This window comes from Saccopteryx leptura, chromosome 4 (genome assembly GCF_036850995.1).
Source record: "Saccopteryx leptura isolate mSacLep1 chromosome 4, mSacLep1_pri_phased_curated, whole genome shotgun sequence".
In the NCBI taxonomy this organism is placed as follows: Eukaryota; Metazoa; Chordata; class Mammalia; order Chiroptera; family Emballonuridae; genus Saccopteryx; species Saccopteryx leptura.
The window spans coordinates 118,622,420-118,643,851 of record NC_089506.1 but is presented as its reverse complement, the minus strand read 5'-3'; the positions used below and the strand labels follow the sequence as shown (position 1 = coordinate 118,643,851).

Below are 21,432 nucleotides of genomic sequence, written 5' to 3'. Positions count from 1 at the left end.
TTGCCCCAAGTGTGCCCTCCAGCACCATGTACTCAGTCCTGCTGAATTCATCCTCATTGTTCTCCCAGTCATCATCATCCTCCATTTGTAAAGGTTCAAGGACCGATTTTACTAAGGTCCATGAGGGCCAGATGATGAGTGGGAGAGGCACGCCCTGCACATGGAGTCTTTTTAATTCCTTTCCAACCTTTTTCCAATCCTGTAACTCTAAGCTGCCTAGAGGAGGAAACCAAGTACAATGCTTTTCAATAACTTGCAAAAGCTCTAATTTAGCTTCACAAATTTTCACTCTACCAGCCTTCAACAGCTGTTTTAAAAGGCAAACATAGGGGCGTTATTTTGTTACACTGTCCCCATTTCCCATTGTTACCCTGTAAAAATTCCTGAGAGCGTCTTTACCTTCCAATTACTTGAAAGGGCATTTTTCCTCCCTCCACTCAAGGTTTTGCAGCATTATACCACAGTTAAATTTGCTCCCGTGATCCTCCACATTGGGCGCTACCCCACATTGGGCACCACTTGCAGAGACCAGCTCTGCAAAGGACAGTCCTGAGTGGAAGGTGCCACAAAACTTAAAGAAAGCGCAGACACAAGATGCAGAAAAGATGGGATCAGGGGTCTCCCAGCCTCAAGGATTGAGAGCCTCAATAGGCAAGTCCTCATCATGTTTGCCTTCTTTATCTGCTTATCAAAAAGCTTCAGTGCACGGGGTAATCATTCTCTAGTACATGAGGGCAAGCTTTCTTGTAAGCACGTACTCAGGGGAGATAGGAAATGGCAAACAGAGTATACAGAAGCTTATTGTGTAGATAATTATGTCAGGGACCCAGCATTCTTAAATCTGCACAAAGATATCTGTTCAAGGCAACATTCTATTCTCAGGCCATTTTCCCACAGCTACCGAGTCTGCCCTTTAGGTGTATCATTTGTGGAGCTGGTTGGATGGTGCTATGGTATGGTCTGAAGCCAGGCACCAGGTGTGTTGGTTCTTGGGAGGAGCTCTAGTGCAGGTCAAGTTTAGCCTCTGCCTGTGCCCACCTGACTTAGGGGCACCTGGTAGGAGATACAGAGTGGTCTGTGGTTGGTAGCTGCCTGTGCTGGGCTTGGAGGCTCCTAGGAGAGGCTAGGCTGTCACCACTACTGCCAGGTTTGGGGCTGCTTAGCAAGAAGTACAGGGCACACCAAGGACAGCTGCTGCCTCTTCAGGATTTGTGGACCTTTGAGAGACTGTAGGAAATTACACAGTGTGAATTGAGACAGGTTATTTGTATGGAAAACCATTGAACAAGGTTTGGTCCGTGCACTTGAGCTGTGTGGAGTGGGGTTTCAGGGAATCACCAGGATGGGGCAAATGGTGTTAGACAAGTTCCTAGAAGCCCGAAGTTTGGCACCAGCCTGTGCCTGCTGGCTGTTTAGCAGGGACGATTGTGTCCGACAGCACTTATGTCCCAAGAGATAGCAATCCTGACCCTTGTGCTTCCAGCCCACACCCCGAAGCTAGAGAATTCAGCTCCTGCCCATAACACTGGTGGTTTCTGAGTTGCTGCCCCTGTGCTGCAACCCAGAATAAGTAGTGTTTGAGTGAGCAAGTCTGTGCTCAGACCCCTCCAGAGGATGCCTTGGTCTCCAGCAGCCTTCTGTCTACCTCATTGCAACCCCTGTTGCTTTTCACAGCTATGGGATGTGGGAACTTGACTCCCTGGCACCAGTGTCTTTGGCTGGAAAGGGGCCTCAAGGGGGCCCTCTACAGCTGAGATATCCCTCCGGATTTTTATCTGCCACGTGTTGTGTGGGGCCAGCCTATTCCTAGTCTCCTACCAGCCTTGACATGGCTTCCTCTTTATAGTCTTAATTAGAGGACTCCTATTCAGCTAGTCTATAGGTGATTCTCAATGACTGTTGTGTAAGTTTGTTGTAATTTTAATGTAGTCATGGGAGGAGGTGAGCATAACATTACCTACTCTGCATCTTGACTGGAAGTCTCTAAAAAATATGATTATGGAGACTGAGGAGTCCCACAAACTTCCACCTGCATTCTTGGGGCCCAGGAGAGCCAGTGCTATAGTTTAGTGGGGTCCGAGCATCTGAGACTCGGGAGCAGTGGCCCCCCCATCTGACAGATTCAGAATGAGAAGGAGAGTGAGGTGAGGCAGTGACCCAGGGCAGCCAGAGTAAAACCCAGCCACACCCATCACTATAACGCTCTTGCAGCAGCCACAGGGCATTTCTGAGCCCTTAAAATGTAGCTAGTGAGAGTGAGGAATTGAGTTTTAAATTTTTATTTACTTCAATTAATATTAAATAAATTTTACTTTAGATAGCTGCTTGTGGCTAGTTCCCACCAGAAGAGGCAGTGCCCTTCCAGAGACAGACTTCACGTGAAAGTATTCATGGCACTCTTTATTTGGTTTGCCATTCTGGGTTTCAGTTTCCTCTTCATATATGGCCCCCAAGAGTCTATCTTAATCTCTTAACTGTTCATTTTAAAAAAATGTTAAGGAGTGACGTCAGAGAGATGCTCCTGATATCTCCCCTTGAAATGTCAACAAATTCAACAACTAAAGACAGAGAAAAAATCTCAGGAGCACCTGAAATATGCACACACCAAACAAAGGTATGATTGCGCAAAAAGGTGGCTGAATATAGAACCCACTCTGAAGGAAATAAGATGGAGAATGGGGTTTTTAAATTCTTTTTTTATTATTATTCATTTTAGAGAGGAGAGGGAGAGACAGAGAGAGAGAAGGGGGGGAGGAGCTGGAAGCATCAACTCCCATATGTGCCTTGACCAGGCAAGCCCAGGGTTTCGAACCGGCAACCTCAGCATTTCCAGGTCGACGCTTTATCCACTGCGCCACCACAGGTCAGGCCTGAGAATGGGTTTTTTTGCTTTCCTCACTGATCTGAGGAAGGGCTGCTTTTGTCTGAAGCTGAGCGAAGCAGAGGGTTGGAGGCAGAGGGAGGAAGCTGGGTTAGGGTGGATGATTAAGCAGCAGAAGAAAGACGACGCTAGCTCTGCCTGAGATTGTGGACAGGGGCGAGCATGGGCGGCAGGCTCCAACAAAGGTTTCCGGTACAGATTGCTCACAGGAGCCGGCGCTGGTGCTGGCACCAGCAGCTTTGTGTGCTCCTGGCTCCATGATCCCAGGTGGTGTGTGAGTGGCTCCATTCGGCACCACTGGTGTGGGTGTGCATGCGTGTGGGGGGGGGGGGCTGGAGGGCTTAGCCCGAGATTATCAGTGATAAATATCTACGTGAGCTGTTGCCAGCATCTTTGTGCATTCCCAGCTCCACCACCAGCACAGGATGTGTGCAAACACTGGGATCCCTGGGCCTGGGACTGTCCGGGCAGGGCACATTTACAGATCTGCATTCCCAGCTCTGACTGAGATCACAGGCACTGTCTGCCTAAGTGGGCAGGTGCAAGCCTCTGTGTGCACTGCTGAAATCGTGGGGGCTGGACATGCATGTAGCTTGCTGTGTGCTACCAAACAGTGCACAAGGGAGAAGCCTGTGGAGATTAGACCCTTGGAGCACTGAGGCATAGTAGACATGCCCCAGAGGCCCTTAGAAAGGCGCTAGATCAGCAATTGGCTCCCAGCCTTGCCTGCTCTCGCTGGCGCTCTGGTTGGCACAGCCTTACCCAGAACTGTGCTTTGAGCAGTACTAGAGGAAGGACCTGGCTGCTCTTAGAGCCTCTTGCTCTGCAAGCAGTGGCTGGGGCAAACTTCACAGCTGAATCTCTAGGCTGCTAGCTCAAGTGGGAGAGATGTGGGGAGAGGCACCTGGAAAACTGAGTCTCTCATTGTCAGAGCCTCCAAGTGACACAACAGCAAACCTCTGCCCAAGAGCCCCATAGGGGCAAAAACTGTAGTTCAGTGCCATCTGCCGAAAAAAAGGAAGAAGCTACCTCTCAAAACCAGAAAAAAATTACATTTTTATAACTTTTTTTTCCATTTTGGTCATTTTATTTTCTTTCCTTTTTATTCTTTCCTTTTCCTTTTGAACTTCATTATCCATAGTTGGTAAATTTTTTATTCTTGATTTTCATGAGGGTTTCATTTCAAAACCTTTACTTTTTTTCTTTTTCTTTTTATCTCAATCGTCATTTTTCAACAAATTATTATATTTTGAATTCATATTTTTCTTTGTGGCATTTTGCGTGTTTTTGTTTTGTTGGTTTTTTTTTTTCATTTTTCTGAAGCTGGAAACAGGGAGAGACAGTCAGACAGACTCCCACATGCGCCTGACCGAGATCCACCCGGCACGCCCACCATGGGGCGACGCTCTGCCCACCAGGGGGCGATGCTCTGCCCATCCTGGGCGTCGCCATGTTGCGACCAGAGCCACTCTAGCACCTGAGGCAGAGGCCACAGAGCCATCCCCAGCGCCTGGGCCATCTTTGCTCCAATGGAGCCTTGGCTGCGGGAGGGGAAGAGAGAGACAGAGAGGAAAGCGTGGCGGAGGGGTGGAGAAGCAAATGGGCGCTTATCCTGTGTGCCCTGGCCGGGAATCGAACCCAGGTCCTCCGCACGCTAGGCCGACGCTCTACCGCTGAGCCAACCGGCCAGGGCGCATTTTGCGTGTTTTTTACTTAATTTTTTTTATCTCTTTTGTCATTTTTCCTCAGTTCCTACTCTTTGTTCTCTGGAGGTTTGTTTTTTTTTTTACAGGGACAGAGAGAGAGAGTCAGAGAGAGGGATAGACAGGGACAGACAGACAGGAACAGAGAGAGATGAGAAGCATCAATCATCAGTTTTTCGTTGCAACACCTTAGTTGTTCATTGACTGCTTTCTCATATGTGCCTTGACTGTGGGCCTTCAGCAGACCGAGTAACACCTTGCTTGAGCCAGCGACCTTGAGTCCAAGCTGGTGAGCTTTTGCTCAAACCAGATGAGCCCACACTCAAGCTGGCGACCTCGGGGTCTCAAACCTGGGTCCTTCTGCATCCCAGTCTGATGCTCTATCCACTGCGCCACTGCCTGGTCAGGCTCTCTGTAGTTTTTGTTCCACGTATCATTATGGAATTTTTATTTTTTCACTGTATCTTTTCAACTTTTATTTTTTAATTATCTCTAATTAGTGTTATTGACAATACCACTCTCAAATGCCATTAAGGAAAAAGAAATAGAATATCATGGATACAAAATACAGAGATGTAGTTCAGATAGATGATGAAAAATCTCTAGAAAAATATTTTAATTTCTTGGAAACCTTGGAGTTAAATGACAGAGAATTAAAAATTGAAGTCCTAGCCCTGGCTGGTTGGCTCAGTGGTAGAGCGTCGGCCTGGCGTGCAGAAGTCCCGGGTTCGATTCCCAGCCAGGGCACACAGGAGAAGTGCCCATCTGCTTCTCCACTCCTCCCCCTCTCCTTCCTCTCTGTCTCTCTCTTCCCCTCCCACAGCCGAGGCTCCATTGGAGCAAAGATGGCCCAGGCGCTGGGGATGGCTCCTTGGCCTCTGCCCCAGGCACTAGAGTGGCTCTGGTCAAGGCAGAGCGACGCCCCGGAGGGGCAGAGCATCACCCCCTGGTGGGCGTGCTGGGTGGATCCCGGTCGGGCGCATGCGGGAGTCTGTCTGACTGTCTCTCCGCATTTCCAGCTTCAGAAAAATACACAAAAATAAAATAAAATAACAAAAAAAAAATTGAAGTCCTAAAAATACCCATAGAAATACAAGAAAGCATGGAAAGGTAATTTAGAGAGCTCAAAAAACAATTTAATGATCAAAAAGAGTACTTCACCAAGGAAACTGAACTATAAAAAGGAACCAAACAGAGATGAAAAACTCAATACATGACCTTAAATATGAGGTAACAAGCTTAGTTATTAGAACAGGCCAGATAAGAGGAGAGAATTAGTGACATAGAAGACAGGCAACTAGTGATAATACAGAGAGAAGAGGAGAGAGATGAATTAATAAATCTGAGAAAGCCCTACATGAATTATCTGACTCCATCAGAAAGAGCAACATAAGAATAATGAGTATATAAGAAGGAGAAGAAAGAGAAAATGGAATGGAGAACATATTTAAACAAATAATCAATGAGAACTTCCCAAGCCTGTGGAAAGAATTAGAGCCTTGAATCCAAGAAGCAAACAGAATACTGAGTTATCTTAACCCAAATAGACCTACTCCAAGGAACATCATAATGAAATTATCACAAACCAATGACAAAGAAAAAATCCTCAAGGCAGCCAGGGAAAAGAAGAGTACAACATATAAAGGAAGGCCCATTAGACTATCATCAGATTTCTCAGCAGAAACTCTACGAGCCAGAAGAGAGTGGACCCCAATATTTAAAGTACTGAAAGAGAGGAACTTCCAGCCAAGAATACTATATCCATCAAAGCTATCCTTCAAATACAAAGGGGAAATTAAAACATTCACAGATATAGAAAAAGATGAGGGAATTTATCATCACCAGAAAACCCCCACTTCAGGAAATACTAAAGGGAGTTCTCTGACCAGATACAAAGAACAAAACAAAACAAAATCACAAGTAAAAGCTCCAACAAGATCACGATAAAAACAAGATTAATCTGTGACAACAAAAACAAAAATGGAGAGATTACAAAGATTAACAGTAGCAAAGGAGGATGGAGTGCAAAAGCACTTATGAGATAACATACTACAATGAATATGATATATATCCTTTTTATTACCTAATGGTAACCACCCCTGAAAATACCACTACATAAACACATGGCTTACAAAAAGAAGAAACAGAGGAAAGACATATGGAATACAACCAAACAAAATTAAATGACAGAAAAACAGAAGAGAAGAACCAAACAAGATAGAGAGCTATCAGAAAGCAATATATAAAATGGCAATAGGAAACCCTCAAGTGTCAATAATTACACTAAATGTAAATGGATTGACATTAAAAGTAAATGGATTGAACTCACCAATAAAAAGACACAGAGTAGCAGAGTGGATCAAAAAAGAAAATCCAACTGTATGCTGCCTTCAAAAACACATCTAAGCTACAAGGATAAAAACAAATGCAAAGTGAAAGGTTGAAAAACAATTCTTCAAGCAAATAATATCCAAAGAAAAGCAGGTGTAACCATACTCATATCTAACAATGCTGACTACAAGACAGCAAAGGTAATCAGAGACAAAGATGTTTATTTCATAATGATAAAGGGGACATTGAATCAAGAAGACACAATACTTCTTAATATATATACACCAAACCAAGGAGAACCAAAGTATATAAGACATCTACTAACTGATCTAAAGATAAAAACCAACAAAAATACAGTCATACTTGGAGACCTCAATACACCACTGAAGGCACTAGATCGTTCATCCAAACAGAAAATCAATGAAGAAATATTGGCCTTAAATGAAACACTAGAACAATTGGATATGATAGATATCTACAGGACATTTCATCCCAAAATGCCAGAGTATACATTTTTCTCCAGTGTACATGGAATATTCTCAAGAATTGATCATATGTTGGGCCACAAAACTAACATCAACAAATTCAGGAAGATTGAAATTATACCAAGCATATTTTCTGACCACAAAGCTTTGAAACTAGAATTCAACTGCAAAAAAGAAGTAAACAAACCCACAAAAATGTGGAAATTAGACAACGTACTTCTAAAAAATGAGTGGGTCAAAGAAGAAATAAAAGCAGAGATCAAAAGATATATACAGACAAACAAAAATGACAATACAACATATCAGAATCTCTGGGATGCAGCAAAAGTGGTAATAGGAGGGAAGTTCATATCACTACAGGCTTATATGAACAAACAAGAGAGAGCCCAAGTAAACAATTTAACATCACATCTTAAGAAACTAAACAAAGAAGAACAAAGGCAACTCAAAACCAGCAGAAGAAAGGAATAATAAAAATCAGAGCAGCCTGGCCTGTGGTGGTGCAGTGGATAAAATGTTGACCTGAAATGCTGAGGTAGCCGGTACAAAACCCTGGGCTTGCCTGGTCAAGGCACATAGGGGAGTTGATGCTTCCTGCTCCTCCCCCCTTTTCTCTCTCTCTTTCTTCTCTAAAATAAATAAATAAATAAATAATAAAAATTAAAAAAAATCAGAGCAGAAATAAATGAAATAGAGAACAGAAAAAATATAGAAAAAATTAATAAAACAAGGAGCTGGTTCTTTGAAAAGATCAACAAAATAGACGAACCCTTGGCAAGACTCACTAAGGAAAAAAGAGAAAGGACTGATATAAACAAAATCCAAAATGAAAGAGGAGAAATCACCACAGATATAGCTATATAAACAATTATCGTAGAATACTATGAAAAACTATATGCTACCGAATTTAACAATCTAGAAGAAATGGATAAATTCCTAGAACAATACAATCTTTCTAGACTGAGTCACAAAGAAGTAGATAGCCTAAACAGACCCATAAGCAGGGAGGAAATAGAAACAACTATCAAAAACCTCCCAAAAAATAAAAGTCCAGGGCCAGATGGCTATTCTAGTGAATTCTATCAAACATTCAAAGATGATTTGGTTCCTATTCTACTCAAAGTCTTCCAAAAAATTGAAGAAGAAGCAATATTTCCAAATACATTTTATGAAGCCAATATAACCCTAATACTGGCCCTGGCCGGTTGGCTCAGTGGTAGAGCATCGGCCTGGCCTGAGGAAGTCCCGGGTTTGATTCCCGGCCAGGGCACACAGGAGAAGCGCCCATCTGCTTCTCCACCCCTCCCCTTCTCCTTCCTCTCTGTCTCTCTCTTCCCCTCCCGCAGCCAAGGCTCCATTGGAGCAAAGATGGCCTGGGCACTGGGGATGGCTCCATAGCCTCTGCCTCAGGTGCTAGAATGGCTCTGGTCGCAACAGAGCGACGCCCCAGATGGGCAGAGCATCATCCCCTGGTGGGTGTGCCGGGTGGATCCCGCTTGGGCGCATGCGGGAGTCTGTCTGACTGCCTCCCCGTTTCCAGCTTCAGAAAAATACAAAAAAAATAAAAATAAATAAATAACCCTAATACCAAAACCTGGCAAGGACAACACAAAAAAAGAAAACTACAGACCAATATCTCTAATAAATACAGATGCTAAAATCCTAAACAAAATACTAGCAAATCGAATACAGCAACACATTTAAAAAAAATTCATCATGATCAAATGGGATTCATCCCAGAATCACAAGGATGGTTCAACATATGTAAAACAGTTAACGTAATACACCATATCAACAAAACAAAGAGCAAAAACCATATAATCCTATCAATAGATGCAAAAATGGCATTTGAGGCTGACCAGGCGGTGGCGCAGTGAATAGAGCATTGGACTGGGATGCAGAAGACCCAAGTTTGAGACCCCAAGGTCGCCAGCTTGAGCGCGGGCTCATCTGGTTTGAGCAAAGCTCACCAGCTTGGACCCAAGGTTGCTGGCTTGAGCAAGGGGTTACTCGGTCTGCTGAAGGCCCACGGTCAAGGCACATATGAGAAAGCAATCAATGAACAACTAAGGTGTTGCAACGAAAACTGATGATTGATGCTTCTCATCTCTCTCTGTTCCTGTCTGTCTGTCTCTGTCTATCTCTCTCTCTGACTCTCTCTCTCTTTGTCTCTGTAAAAAAAAAGGCATTTGATAAAATACATCATTTTATGTTTAAAACATTCAACAAAATGGGTATAGAAGGAAAATATCTCAACATAATAAATTTATGAGAAACCATCAGCTAACATATTAAATGGCAAAAAACTGAAAACTTTTCCTCTAAAATCAAGAACAAGACAAAGCTGCCCACTCTCTCCACTCTTATTCAACATAGTGCTAGAAGTTCTAGCCATAGCAATCAGACAAGAGAAAGAAATAAAAGGCGTTCATATTGGCAAAGAAGAAATATGTTTGCAGATGATATGATCCTGTACATTGAAAACCCCAAAGACTCCACAAAATAACTATTAGAAACAATAAACCAATACCGCAAGGTCGCAGGATACAAAATTAATATACAAAAGTCTATTGCCTTCTTATATGCCAACAATGAAACTTTAGAAAATGAACTAAAAAAATCAATCCCCTTTACGGTTGCAAAAAAATAAAATAAAATACCTAGGAATAAATATAACAAAGAATGTAAAGTACCTATATAATGAAAACTACAAAGCATTGTTAAGGTAAATTGAAAAAGATACAATGAAATGGAAAAGTATTTCTTGTTCTTGGATAGGAAGAATAAATATAGTCAAAATGACCATATTACCCAAAGCAATATACAAATTTAATGCAATTCCCATCAAAATTCCAATGTCATTTTTTAAAAGAAATGGAACAAAAAAATCATCAGGTTTATATGAAACTCTAAAAACCCCGAATAGCCAGAGCAATCCTAAGGAAAAAGAACAAAGCTGGGGGCATTACAATACTTGACTTCAAATTATATTATAGAGCCATGATAATCAAAACAGCATGGTATTGGCAGAAAAATAGACACTCAGACCAATGGAAAAGAATAGAGAGCCCAGAAATAAAACCACATATATATGGTCAAATCATCTTTGATAAAGGAGCCAAAAACACACAATGGAGAAAAGAAAGCCACTTCAATAAATGGTGCTGGGAAAACTGGAGAGCCATGTACAAAACAATGAAATCGACTACAGTTTGTTCCCTTGTACTAAAATTAATTCAAAATGGCTTGACCTGTGGTAGCGCAGTGGATAAAGCGTCGACCTGGAAATGCTGAGGTCGCTGGTTCGAAACCCTGGGCTTGCCTGGTCAAGGCACATATGGGAGTTGATGCTTCCAGCTCCTCCCCACCTTCTCTCTCTCCCTCTCTGTCTCTCTCTCTCTCCCTTTCTCTCTCCTTTCTAAAATGAATTTAAAAATTTAAAAAAAAGAAATCTAAAAAAAATTAATTCAAAATGGATCAAAGACCCAAATATAAGATCTGAAACAATAAATTACATAGAAGAAAACATATGTACTATACTCATGGACATTGGCCATAAAGAACATTTTATGAATTTGACTCCAAAGGCAAGGGAAGTGAAGGCAAAGATAAATGAATGGGACTACATCAGACTAAGAAGCTTCTGCACAGCAAAAGAAACTGACAACAAAACAAACAGACAGCCAACTAAATGGGAGATGATATTTTCAAACAACAGCTCAGAGAAGGGCCTAATATCCAAAATATACAAAGAACTCACAAAACTCAACAACAATCCAATAAAAAAATGGGAAGAGGATATGAACAGACACTTCTCCCAGGAAGAAATACAAATGGCCAATAGATATATGAAAAGATGCTCATCTTCACTAGCTATTAGAGAAATGCAAATCAAAACTATAATAAGATACCACCTCACACTTGTTAGATTAGCTATTATCAACAAGACAGGTAACAACAAGTGTTGGAGAGGCTGTGGAGAAAAAGGAACCCTCATTCACTGTTGGTGGGAATGTAAAGTAGTACAACCATTATGGAAGAAAGTATGGTGGTTCCTCAAAAAATTAAGAATAGAACTACCATATGACCCAGCAATTTCTCTACTGGGTATATACCCCCAAAACTCAATATCATTGGTATGTAAAGGCACATGCAGCCCCATGTTCATTGCAGCATTGTTCACGGTGGTCAAGACATGGAAACAACCAAAAAGCCCTTCAATAGATGACTGGAGCCTGACCAGGCGGTGGTGCAGTGGATAGAGCATCGGACTGGGATATGGAGGACCCAGGTTCGAGACCCCGAGGTCGCCAGCTTGAGCATGGGCTCATCTTGTTTGAGCAACACTCACCGGCTTGAGCCCAAGGTCGCTGCTTGAGCAAGGGGTCACTTGGTCTGCTGTAGCCCCCTGGTCAAGGCACATATGAGAAATCAATCAATAAACAATTAAGGAGCCGCAACGAAGAATTGATGTTTCCCATCTTCCTTCCTGTCTGTCTGTCCCTATCTGTCCCTCTCTCTGTTTCTGCCACACACACACACACACACACACACACACACACACGATGTGGTACATATATACTATGGAATACTACTCAGCCATAAGAAATGATGACATCGGATCATTTACGATAACATGGATGGATCTTGATAACATTATACTGAGTGAAATAAGTAAATCAGAAAAAACTAAGAACTGTATGATTCCATACATAGGTGGGACACAAAATTGAGACTCATAGACATGGATGAGAGTGCAGTGGTTACCAGGGGGAGGGAAAGGAGGAGAGAAAGGGGGTAGGAAAGGGGAGGTCATAAAGAAAACCAAATAAAAAGTGACAGAGGGCAATTTGACTTTGGGTGATGGGTATACAACATAATCTAATGTCAAAATAACCTGGAGATGTTTTCTCTGAATCTATATATTCTAATTGATCAAGGTCACCCCATTAAAATTAATTGTCTAAATAAAATTTTTAAAAAATGTTAAATTTTATTTAGTGTTTTTTGTAAGCCGGGGAGATTTTATGCTATTTAGTTTACAATATGGCCAGAAGTACAACAGTCTCTCTTTCCATTTTCTCTCTCCTCCAACACATCATCTCTACTCCAAAGCAATTTATCTAAAATGCAAATCTGTTTGTGTCATATTTCTACTTTCAGGAGTTCTGCGTTCTCTCAGAACACAGCCCATGTTCAACCTGGTATCTGAGACCCCTGGAACAGGCCCCTGCCTGTTCCCTCAACCTCATCTTTCATGCGTCTTCTCCTTGCACTTCATATTCAAATAGTGTCAGATATTTGGTCATAAATTTTGTAATAACTCATTGTTTACATGTCTGTTTCCCTTCCAGTCTGGGCTTCAAAGACAGGACTTGTTTTTTAGTCTCTGGAACCCCAACACCTGGTCCAGGACTGAGTTGGGGGCACACTGATGCTGGGACTTCTGCTTCATTCAGGAGGGTGGGGGTATCACCATGAGTATCTGCAGAGAAACTCTGGGCACAGCCTGGCCCCAGGTGTAAAGGAGCTCTTGAATTGGGGCAGGTGTCGTGCCTGTTTCCAGAGAGCTCTCAAAGTAGTTCAGAGGCCCGAGTGCCTAATAATCCAAAGCACTGAAGGCTCATGGTGCCGCAGGCGCCGTTGCCTGCCAGCTTCACTTCCATTTTCTGAGTCACCGTGGCGGCTGTGATGGAGCACAGAGGGCCGTGCTTGTGTCCTGTTCACAGGATGTACCTCTGAGGCTCCGCACACCCTCTGACAGTTCCTTTTGGGCTGCTCTTTATTCGTGCTGTGATGTGAAAGACGGCAGTGATAATGGAGAGAGCGGCCCAGGAAGACGTGGGGCCTCGGTTCAGCAATAGGTCTGGCTTCGCCTCAGTGAGCTCTCCTTTGCTGCTGAGGGGCTAGGGACATCCCTTCCTTCCCCTTCGTCTATCCACTGCTGTACCAGGGAGGCAGTGAGCCATTGGTGTCTCTGTTCCAGGGGGATAAGAATATTATTGAATAGATCTCCAAATGAGCCTGTCCTAGTGCCCAGCACTTAACCAGTGCTTAGGGAAATATTTCCGGGGGGTTGAACTCTGCTTGATTTGCTGCTGTAAGTCAGGATGCTCGTGAGCTGCTGCCATCTTAGGCTTGTGAGAAGGAGCAGCATGTGGACAGGATGCTGGGCTGAGTATGACAAGCCTAGATATAGCCCCGACTCTGCCCTTTACTAGCTGTGTGACTTGGAGTAAGTTGCTTTACCTCCCTATCTCTCTGTTTCCAGTTCTGTATGTAAGATACCTAGCAGGGCCCAAGGTGCTTATGAGGTGCTCAGTGACGGTGTCCTCCCTTTTCTAGGTCCTCCTGGGATGTTTGCACTATTTATATAAGAGGAAGTCTTTTGTATTCCTTCTCACCTAGTCATCTTTGTCAAGACCTCTCCAGGCTGAAGCAAACTGTGTGTGTGTGTGTTTGTGTGCATGTATACATAGAAGATTAGAAAAAAACCAGTGCGAAGAGGAAATCTCTGTAATACTCAGACTACCCACTTATTCTATTATGTACCTCACCCCCTTTTTTTTTTTTTTTACCTCACCCTTTTTATCTGTGGTCTTTTTGTTTGTGGCCTCAGACCTGGAAAAAGTTGGGCTAAAGAATCTCTTACAGAAAGTTAATCTGACCGGTGGACAGTACGTTTCCCAGAAATACAAAGGACTACTCCCAAAGGCTGTTACAGGTCAGCAGGGTGGAGACCTGTCCTGACAGATGAGAGCAGGAGGAGAGTGTGTAGTGGGCCAGGGCAGGGAGCGCGGGGTCCCGGGGGACAGATCTGTCAGTGTTCTCTCAGGGGCCCTGCTCGGGGCCGTCATCTGCTTCTTCAACTGCTTTATTCACTTGAGTGGAAGTCTTGGGCCAACATCCAGGGTAGCTGCTGGCTGGTGTTCTCCCTGGTGGAGAGCTAGGAGACAGCCTGTAATCACGCCCATTAGCCGTTGGCAGCTCCCCAACCCGTTTCCTAGCTTGGACTGGCTCAGCCCCGACATCTGGGCCTGCTGCAGTGCTCACACACAAGTGCAGGTTGTAGCCTTGCCCCATGCAGGGGCTCTGGTAGCAGCTGGTGTAGCTGAAGATCTCACACTGTGATGCCTGTGAAGACCAGCCTCAAGTATCCTTGCTCCTCACAAGAGCAGCTTTGCTCCCTGGCACTTACCAAAGTGCAAAGCTATGGGAGTGCAGAACTCTGAATATGGCCTCAGGACGGGATCCAGCCTGGAAAACAGTCATTAGTGGCCTGTGCTATGAGTAAATGCTTCCTGGGAAGCTAAGGCATGAGCTAACTGAATTATGATGATAGCATCATCACATCCAGCTACCTTTAACTGAGTACACGCTATGCTCTGGGTACTAGGCTAAAAACCCTTTGAACTCATGACCTCTCTTTATACAACGGCCTATTAAGATAGATAGATATTGGTCCCTTTTTACAGTTGGATAACTGAAGGCACACAGAAGTGAAATAACCAGTTCAAGTTCACCCATGCTCAGTGGCAGAGCAAAGACCACTGGCTCCAGAGCTCAAACTCTTACCACCCACGACACCTGCTCTGCCTTGCAGGACGACTGGACTTAGAGCTTTTCAAAGGTTGTGTGTGCCAGGGACAGGTGGAAATAATGCAGGTTGTGAGCTCTAAATTCCACATTCCCATGGATTTTTTATACAGACGGACTTCTGAGAGACTGGAGAGAGAAGGTTTGGCTCAAACTGACCCTTATTCAAGAGGCAGGTTTAGTGGCAAGCCCTGGCAACCAACCACAACTGTTCCACTGATCCCCTCCCTTTGGTTACATGGTATCTTCTAGGAAGGTGAGCTCAGGAGCAGCAGGTTTAAGGAAGTTGGGAAACAGGCAGTCTGGAGCATGTGGAGAAGGATGAAGGGACAAGCAAGCTTTCTGCTTTGCTTTAATGTGACTGGCATATTTGCATCATACGTGAATGAGCCTCATCTTTTTTTTTCAGCCCCAACTGCTCTAGTCATTTCTCCCCCCCTGCAGCCCTTAAAGACATAATAATGCTACCTGCTGCCCTCCTGAGTTGTGACCAGATGTCCAGCCCCAGTCATGGACCAAGTCCATGGGGTTGAGTCAGTATGAGATCTGTGCATGTAGATGCAGGGCCACACTGCCTTCTGTCTACCTCTCAGGCTGTAATATTCACCATTACCCACTTTGAGCCTTTGTTTTTTTTTTTATCAGGATACCCACCTCTAAAATGTCCCTTTGTTTTTCTCTCTACCAGATACATCCTCCTATTGCTTCCAATTCAATCATTATTTTACCTGCCTTTTCTTCTTAAGCAGTTATATTTAGAGGGAAATTGCTCCAGTCTCTGGAAATAAGACCACCCTGAGGCTGCCTCACTGCACCCAGTGCAGGGCACATGAATATATAGAAATATCTGTCTGCGGCTGCTGTTCCTGGCCCTTTCAGTCAGAAAAGCCTGACTCCTCCACTAGTTTCGTAAGTGCCTTAAAGAGAGGCAGGATGGCACAGGAATGGGCAGACAGCATAGTGTAGAGGCCAAAGCTGCCCAGACGCCTGCAAAAGAAACTGTGCTAACCAGGAGCAGAGGCCTGCACCTGTGGTCTCAGCATGGCCCCGGGAAGCATGGTCTCTACTGAGATCAAGTCCATGTGGTCCCTAAGCACTAATACTCCAGGAGCTCTGCTGATAGGACACCCAAGCGACTTCTCTAGAAATCCTGTGCTCCCTTTGGCTCTTCCAGCGCTGACCCCCACCCACCACCACCACTACCACCACCACCACCACCACCACCTCCTGTCCATCCTCTTCGTGGCAGCTACCTCCTCCTTCCCTCTTCACTTCCGGGCCCACGGGCCCACAGCGCTTCCCACCCCTGTCTCTGTCACTCCTCTCTTCTCCAGGCTGATCCAGAAAGCCGCGCTTACCCTCCTCTGATCTCCGCCTCCTCTCCCCCTTGAATCCAGTCCTGGTTTCCCCGCAGCCAGCTTCCTTCCCCTCCGCGCGGGCTCGCCCCGCCCCGCTGCGCCCGCCGTCTCCTCTCGGGTTTAGCTCGTCGCCAACCCGAGCTCCTAGCCACCTGGGACTTGGCTCGCCCGGTCCGGTGGGTCCAGTCCGGATCTCGCTGCTGCCCGACTCCGGTCGGACTCCCGCCGCCTGGGAGGAGGCGGCGGCGGCTGGCCCGGCTTCCCCGACCGCCTTGCCAGCCCGGGGTTGGCGGACAGGGAACGGCTGGCAGTGCCCGGGAAGACAATGCAACCAGCCTTCGGCCACCCCCGCTCGGTCTCGTCCACGCCCGGCTCCTTCCTGCCGCCCCCAGCCGCCGCCCGGGCGCAGCCCCTCTTCCTCCGGGGGGGTTCCCCGCGTGGCGGGAGAGGCTCGGGCGACAGCAGCAGCAGCGCCAGCACGAGCCGGGGGGGCAGCGGCGGCAGACGTGGAGTGGGTGGCTCCCCCAGCAGCAGCACCGGCGCGGAGCGCGAGGACGACGACGAGAGCGTCAGCATCAGCAAGCCGCTGGTGCCCGCCGCCGCTGCTGCCGTGGGGATCCCGGGGCCCCTGGCACAGGGGGGCGTCCCGGACACCGACGCCGCGCTCGCCGCGCTCTCCTCCTCCACCTCCACGCCCACCTCCTCCTGCAGCATGACAGCCGCGGACTTCGGCGGGGGCACCGCGGCCGGGGGCGTCGGGGGCCCCGCAGGCCGCTCAGCCGGAGTTGCGGGCGGCACAGGTACTAGTCGCGGCGCCTCCTGCTGTTTGTGCTGTTGCTGCTGCTGCGCCCGCCCGACCCCGCGGGACCGTAGAGGCCGGCGCCACGGCTGCGTGCCCAGCCCCGGGTGCCACTGGGGCTACCAGGCGCTGTCCGTGGTGCTGCTGCTGGCACAGGGAGGGCTGCTAGACCTGTACCTCATCGCCGTTACCGACCTGTACTGGTGCTCCTGGATCGCCACCGACCTAGTGGTGGTGGTGGGCTGGGCCATCTTCTTCGCCAAGAACAGCCGAGGTCATCAGGGCCACGCGGCGAGCGGGGCGCACACCCCCCACCAGCACCACCACCACGCCCCACCGCCCCTGCACCTGCCGGCTTCCTCCGCTGGGGCTGCGGCCGGGGCGAAGGCGCGCGGCGGCCGCGGGTGCGCTGGGGGTTCCGGGGCCGGCCCGGGGGCGGCCGCAGCGGTGGGCGAGTTCGCTTTCGCCTACTTGGCCTGGCTCATCTACTCCATCGCCTTCACGCCCAAGGTGGTGCTCATCCTGGGCACGTCCATCCTGGATCTCATCGAGCTGCGCGCGCCTTTCGGCACCACCGGCTTCCGCCTCACCATGGCTCTGTCGGTGCCTCTGCTGTACAGTTTGGTGAGGGCCATCAACGAGGCAGGCGCCCCCCAGGGCTCGACGGGCCCTTTGGTCCTGCAGCCTCAGCAGCACCGTGCCGCCGGCTGCTTCCTGGGCACGTGTCTGGACCTACTCGACAGCTTCACCCTGGTGGAGCTGATGCTGGAAGGCCGCGTGCCGCTCCCCGCACACCTGCGCTACCTGCTCATTGCAGTCTACTTCCTCACCCTCTCCTCGCCGGTGCTTTGGCTGTACGAGCTCAACGCGGCAGCCGCGGCTGCAGCTCTGCCCTGGGGCCAGTCCGCAGCGCCCGGCAGCTGCAGCAGCCTTCTGCGCCTGCTGGGTGGCTGCCTGGTGGACGTACCCTTGCTGGCTCTGCGCTGCCTCCTGGTGGTGAGCTACCAGCAGCCCCTCTCCATTTTCATGTTCAAGAACCTCTTCTTCCTCGGATGCCGAGGCCTGGAGGCCCTGGAGGGCTGTTGGGACACAGGGAGTCGGGCCTCCTCCAGTCGGGCCAGAGGGGGCTATGGTGCTCCACCCTCTGCCCCGCCTCCTATGCCACTGCCGCCACCACCTCAGGGAGGCTCCCAGCTGAGTCACTGTGTCTCAGAGAATGAGGGGGGGCCCATGGCTATGTCAACACCCTAGCCGTGGCCTCCCAGAATTGAGGAGAATGAGGGAGGGCGGCTTGCTTTTCTGTTTGAGAGACCTCAGCTCCCTTGTCCTCCGACCTTCTCTCACCTGGATTATCTGAAGCTCTGTTTGGAAGAGGCAACTGTTAATGAGACTAAGGGCCACTGTGTCCTTTTGCACTCCCGGTTCAAGACTGCTTGAAGGAAGATCAGCAGCTAGTGGTGAGGGAGGAAGGTCCACTCACTACAGTTTCCCTTCTCCAAGCCTGACCCTAATCCTAGCCTTCAAGGGTCTGAATATTTCTGCTTCTTACTTTGCCAACCTCCTCCCTAATTCCTACTACTGTGTGGAGGAGGGGAATGGAGGAAATAAGGTACCCAGGCCCAGGCCTTGGGCCCTCCATCTTGCTTGGAAGTGCCAGCTTCTTTTAAGCTGTGTATAGTGACTGTTGTTCCATGCCTTGACATTGCCTCAGAATCCACTGTCCCCTGATGTGTCTGTTGGATTTCTTCCAAATGGTAGATGCAGTCTATGGCTCTATGTATGTGTATTGTTATATTCTCTGTGTCCACCCTGTAGCCCCTTGCCCTGCCCTCCCCACCATATATATCACCACCCTCCTCTATCCTCACTGAATCTGTGGCCATGAATTCCCAGAAAGAGCTGGGCTCCTGGGAGCTTCCCAGTTGTTCTCATTCAGGAGAGAAGCTCACCCAAGATCTTCCTCAATCCTACTCCTCTCTTCTCAGCTTAGGGAGAGGAGGGAGGGTTCAGACTCTTAAGGACCAAACTACACCCTTTCTTGGGTGAGTGAGCATTTCTACCTCCATGCTTTTGACTTTTGGTGCGTCATACACTGATGCTGCTTGCAAAAAAAATAAAGACAAAATACTCAGAAGTTGCATTCAAAGTGGCCACTGAATCCAGCTGGGGTTTGGAGTCAAGGTTATTACAGGGTCTGTGGAGTATCAGCCATTAGTGTGCCCTCCTCCCTCCTCCCTCTGCACCCAGGTCTTTTATCCTTCCTGAGGCTTGTTGCTGGCTGGGTTAGATCTTGGCTCAGAAAAACAGCTTTGGTGGGGTTCCTAGAATGAAGCTGGGCCTCCCACAGGCCCTCCTCTGTCTTCCCTCAAGGAAGTTTGGTGTAGATCAGAAACGGTGTTGGTGACCTTTGTTTTTGGTCTGGTTAAGAGCATCTCCAGGGAGAAGGCAGGTTTCATGCAACTGGGAGCAAACCCACCACCGCCCAGCCTTCTTCCCTGATGTTCCTCTTGCTGAGGTTGATGAAGAGGGACATCCAGGGTTTCCCACTAACGGTCTTGATGTGCTCATCACTCTTCAAATCTTGGAGGCAGGAGAAGTAGAGTATTTTTAGGGGAGGTAAGAGTGCAGCTGGGAGCAAGTCCAGGAGATACTCTCTTCCACCCCACAATAGGACAGGGATGGGGGTGAAATTGTAAGATCTCTTGTTTCACCCTTCCTGTGAAAGGAAGTTTTGTGTGGTGTAATAAACCCTGAAAAAGAGCCTGACCAGGAGGTGGCACAGTGGATAGAGCATTGGACTGGGATGCGGAGGACCCAGGTCTGAAACCCCAAGGTCACCAGCTTGAGCAGGGGCTCATCTGGTTTGAGCAAGGCTCACCAGCTTGAGCTCAAGGCCTCTGGCTTGAGCAAGGGGTCACCCACTCTGTTGTAGCCCCCTGGTCAAGGCACATATGAGAAAGCAATTAATGAACAACTAAGGTGCCGCAATGAAGAATTGATGCTTCTCATCTCTCTCCCTTCCTATCTGTCTGTCCCTATCCGTTCCTCTCTCTGCCTCTCTCTCACACAGAAAAAACCCCACAAAAACAAAACAAACAAAAACCTGAAAAAGAGACCAGAAAAAGACATGGATTATAGTTTTGACTGTCATTCACTTTTGCTTCCTGGGCCTCTGTTTTTTGCTTGGGGCTCCTCTACCCCAACTTCTTGGGGCTTGTTGACAGAAGACATCCATGTAGACAGAAACACAAGGGGCTGATGGTTTAACCAGAGGTCTCCCGAGCGCCCCCTACTCTCACAGTGGGGACTCTGGGGAAAAAAACGTTTACACTCAGTGCACTCACTGTCTATGCTTTCAGCCCCTCCCCCTACCAGGTTTAACATGAGCTGATTGGATTTTGCAGCTCATTGGGGTTGTTTTTTTCCCCTGCCTTTTCTCCTTCCTGTACTGACACACCTCTTCTTTCTCTTTGAGTTCCTAGCACTCAGAGTTCTGGGATCCGGGTGGCCCCCATAGCTGCTCCCCTGTTTCCACATCCTCCCTCCAGCTTTGCTCCTCCTGGGCTACGTAGTCTTGGTGACAGTGAAGGGAGCCGTGAGCCTGTTCCTCGCTGGCCCCCTGTGCCTCCCCTTTGTACTGTTTGGACGGTGGTCTCCTGGCCGAGTGCACAGTCTCTGAGTGCTGTTGGGCTTCTCATGGGAGCTGTGATAGGCTCTCGAGCTGCCCCTTCCCTAGGTACATTGAGGAACTGATGGCAACCAGGCCAATTCTGGTAGATTTGTCTGTCTGCTCCTCCCAACCTCCCTCCTCTTCCAAACATTTGGTGCAGGCGCCTTGTGCTCAGGAGTCAGTCCCTTCCTTCCTTCTTTCTGGTGTGTTTTCCTTGAATCCTTTTACTTACTTCCCTTGCCCCATTCACAAGAAGAAATGACCCCTAAAGCTTCTTCTTTTTTTTTTTTTGCCTTGTAGGGGCATCTGTAGTGTGGGGGTCAAACTGGAGATGTCCCCCCTGGTACCAGATAAACAGGAGTGCACGGTCTGCTGAGGCTGGTGCTGGAAGCACTGTCCACAGGCAGGAACAGCGTTCAGGATCCAGGCCCAGAAGGCGTGTCCTCGCTCTGAGTGGCTGACTTCTCATCTGTTTTGGAAAGGGCTTGGGCTAGACCTTCTGAAGGCCGCTTTGCGATCACACGTTCTGACTCTCATTCCGTGTTTCCATAGACAGCTAGCGTGCAGTTAGTCGGGAAGATGGGAAGCGGCACCTCACTAGCATTCGTC

General features: G+C 47.6%; 1 protein-coding gene across 1 annotated transcript; it reads left to right on the top strand.

Moving 5' to 3' along the window:
• Positions 1-16,500: 16,500 nt before the first annotated feature.
• Positions 16,501-19,416, top strand: TMEM121B (transmembrane protein 121B). The gene has a single exon (XM_066381127.1). The coding sequence runs from the start codon at positions 16,680-16,682 to the stop codon at positions 18,402-18,404; it is 1,725 nt and encodes a 574-aa protein (XP_066237224.1). The 5' UTR covers positions 16,501-16,679; the 3' UTR covers positions 18,405-19,416.
• Positions 19,417-21,432: the final 2,016 nt, after the last annotated feature.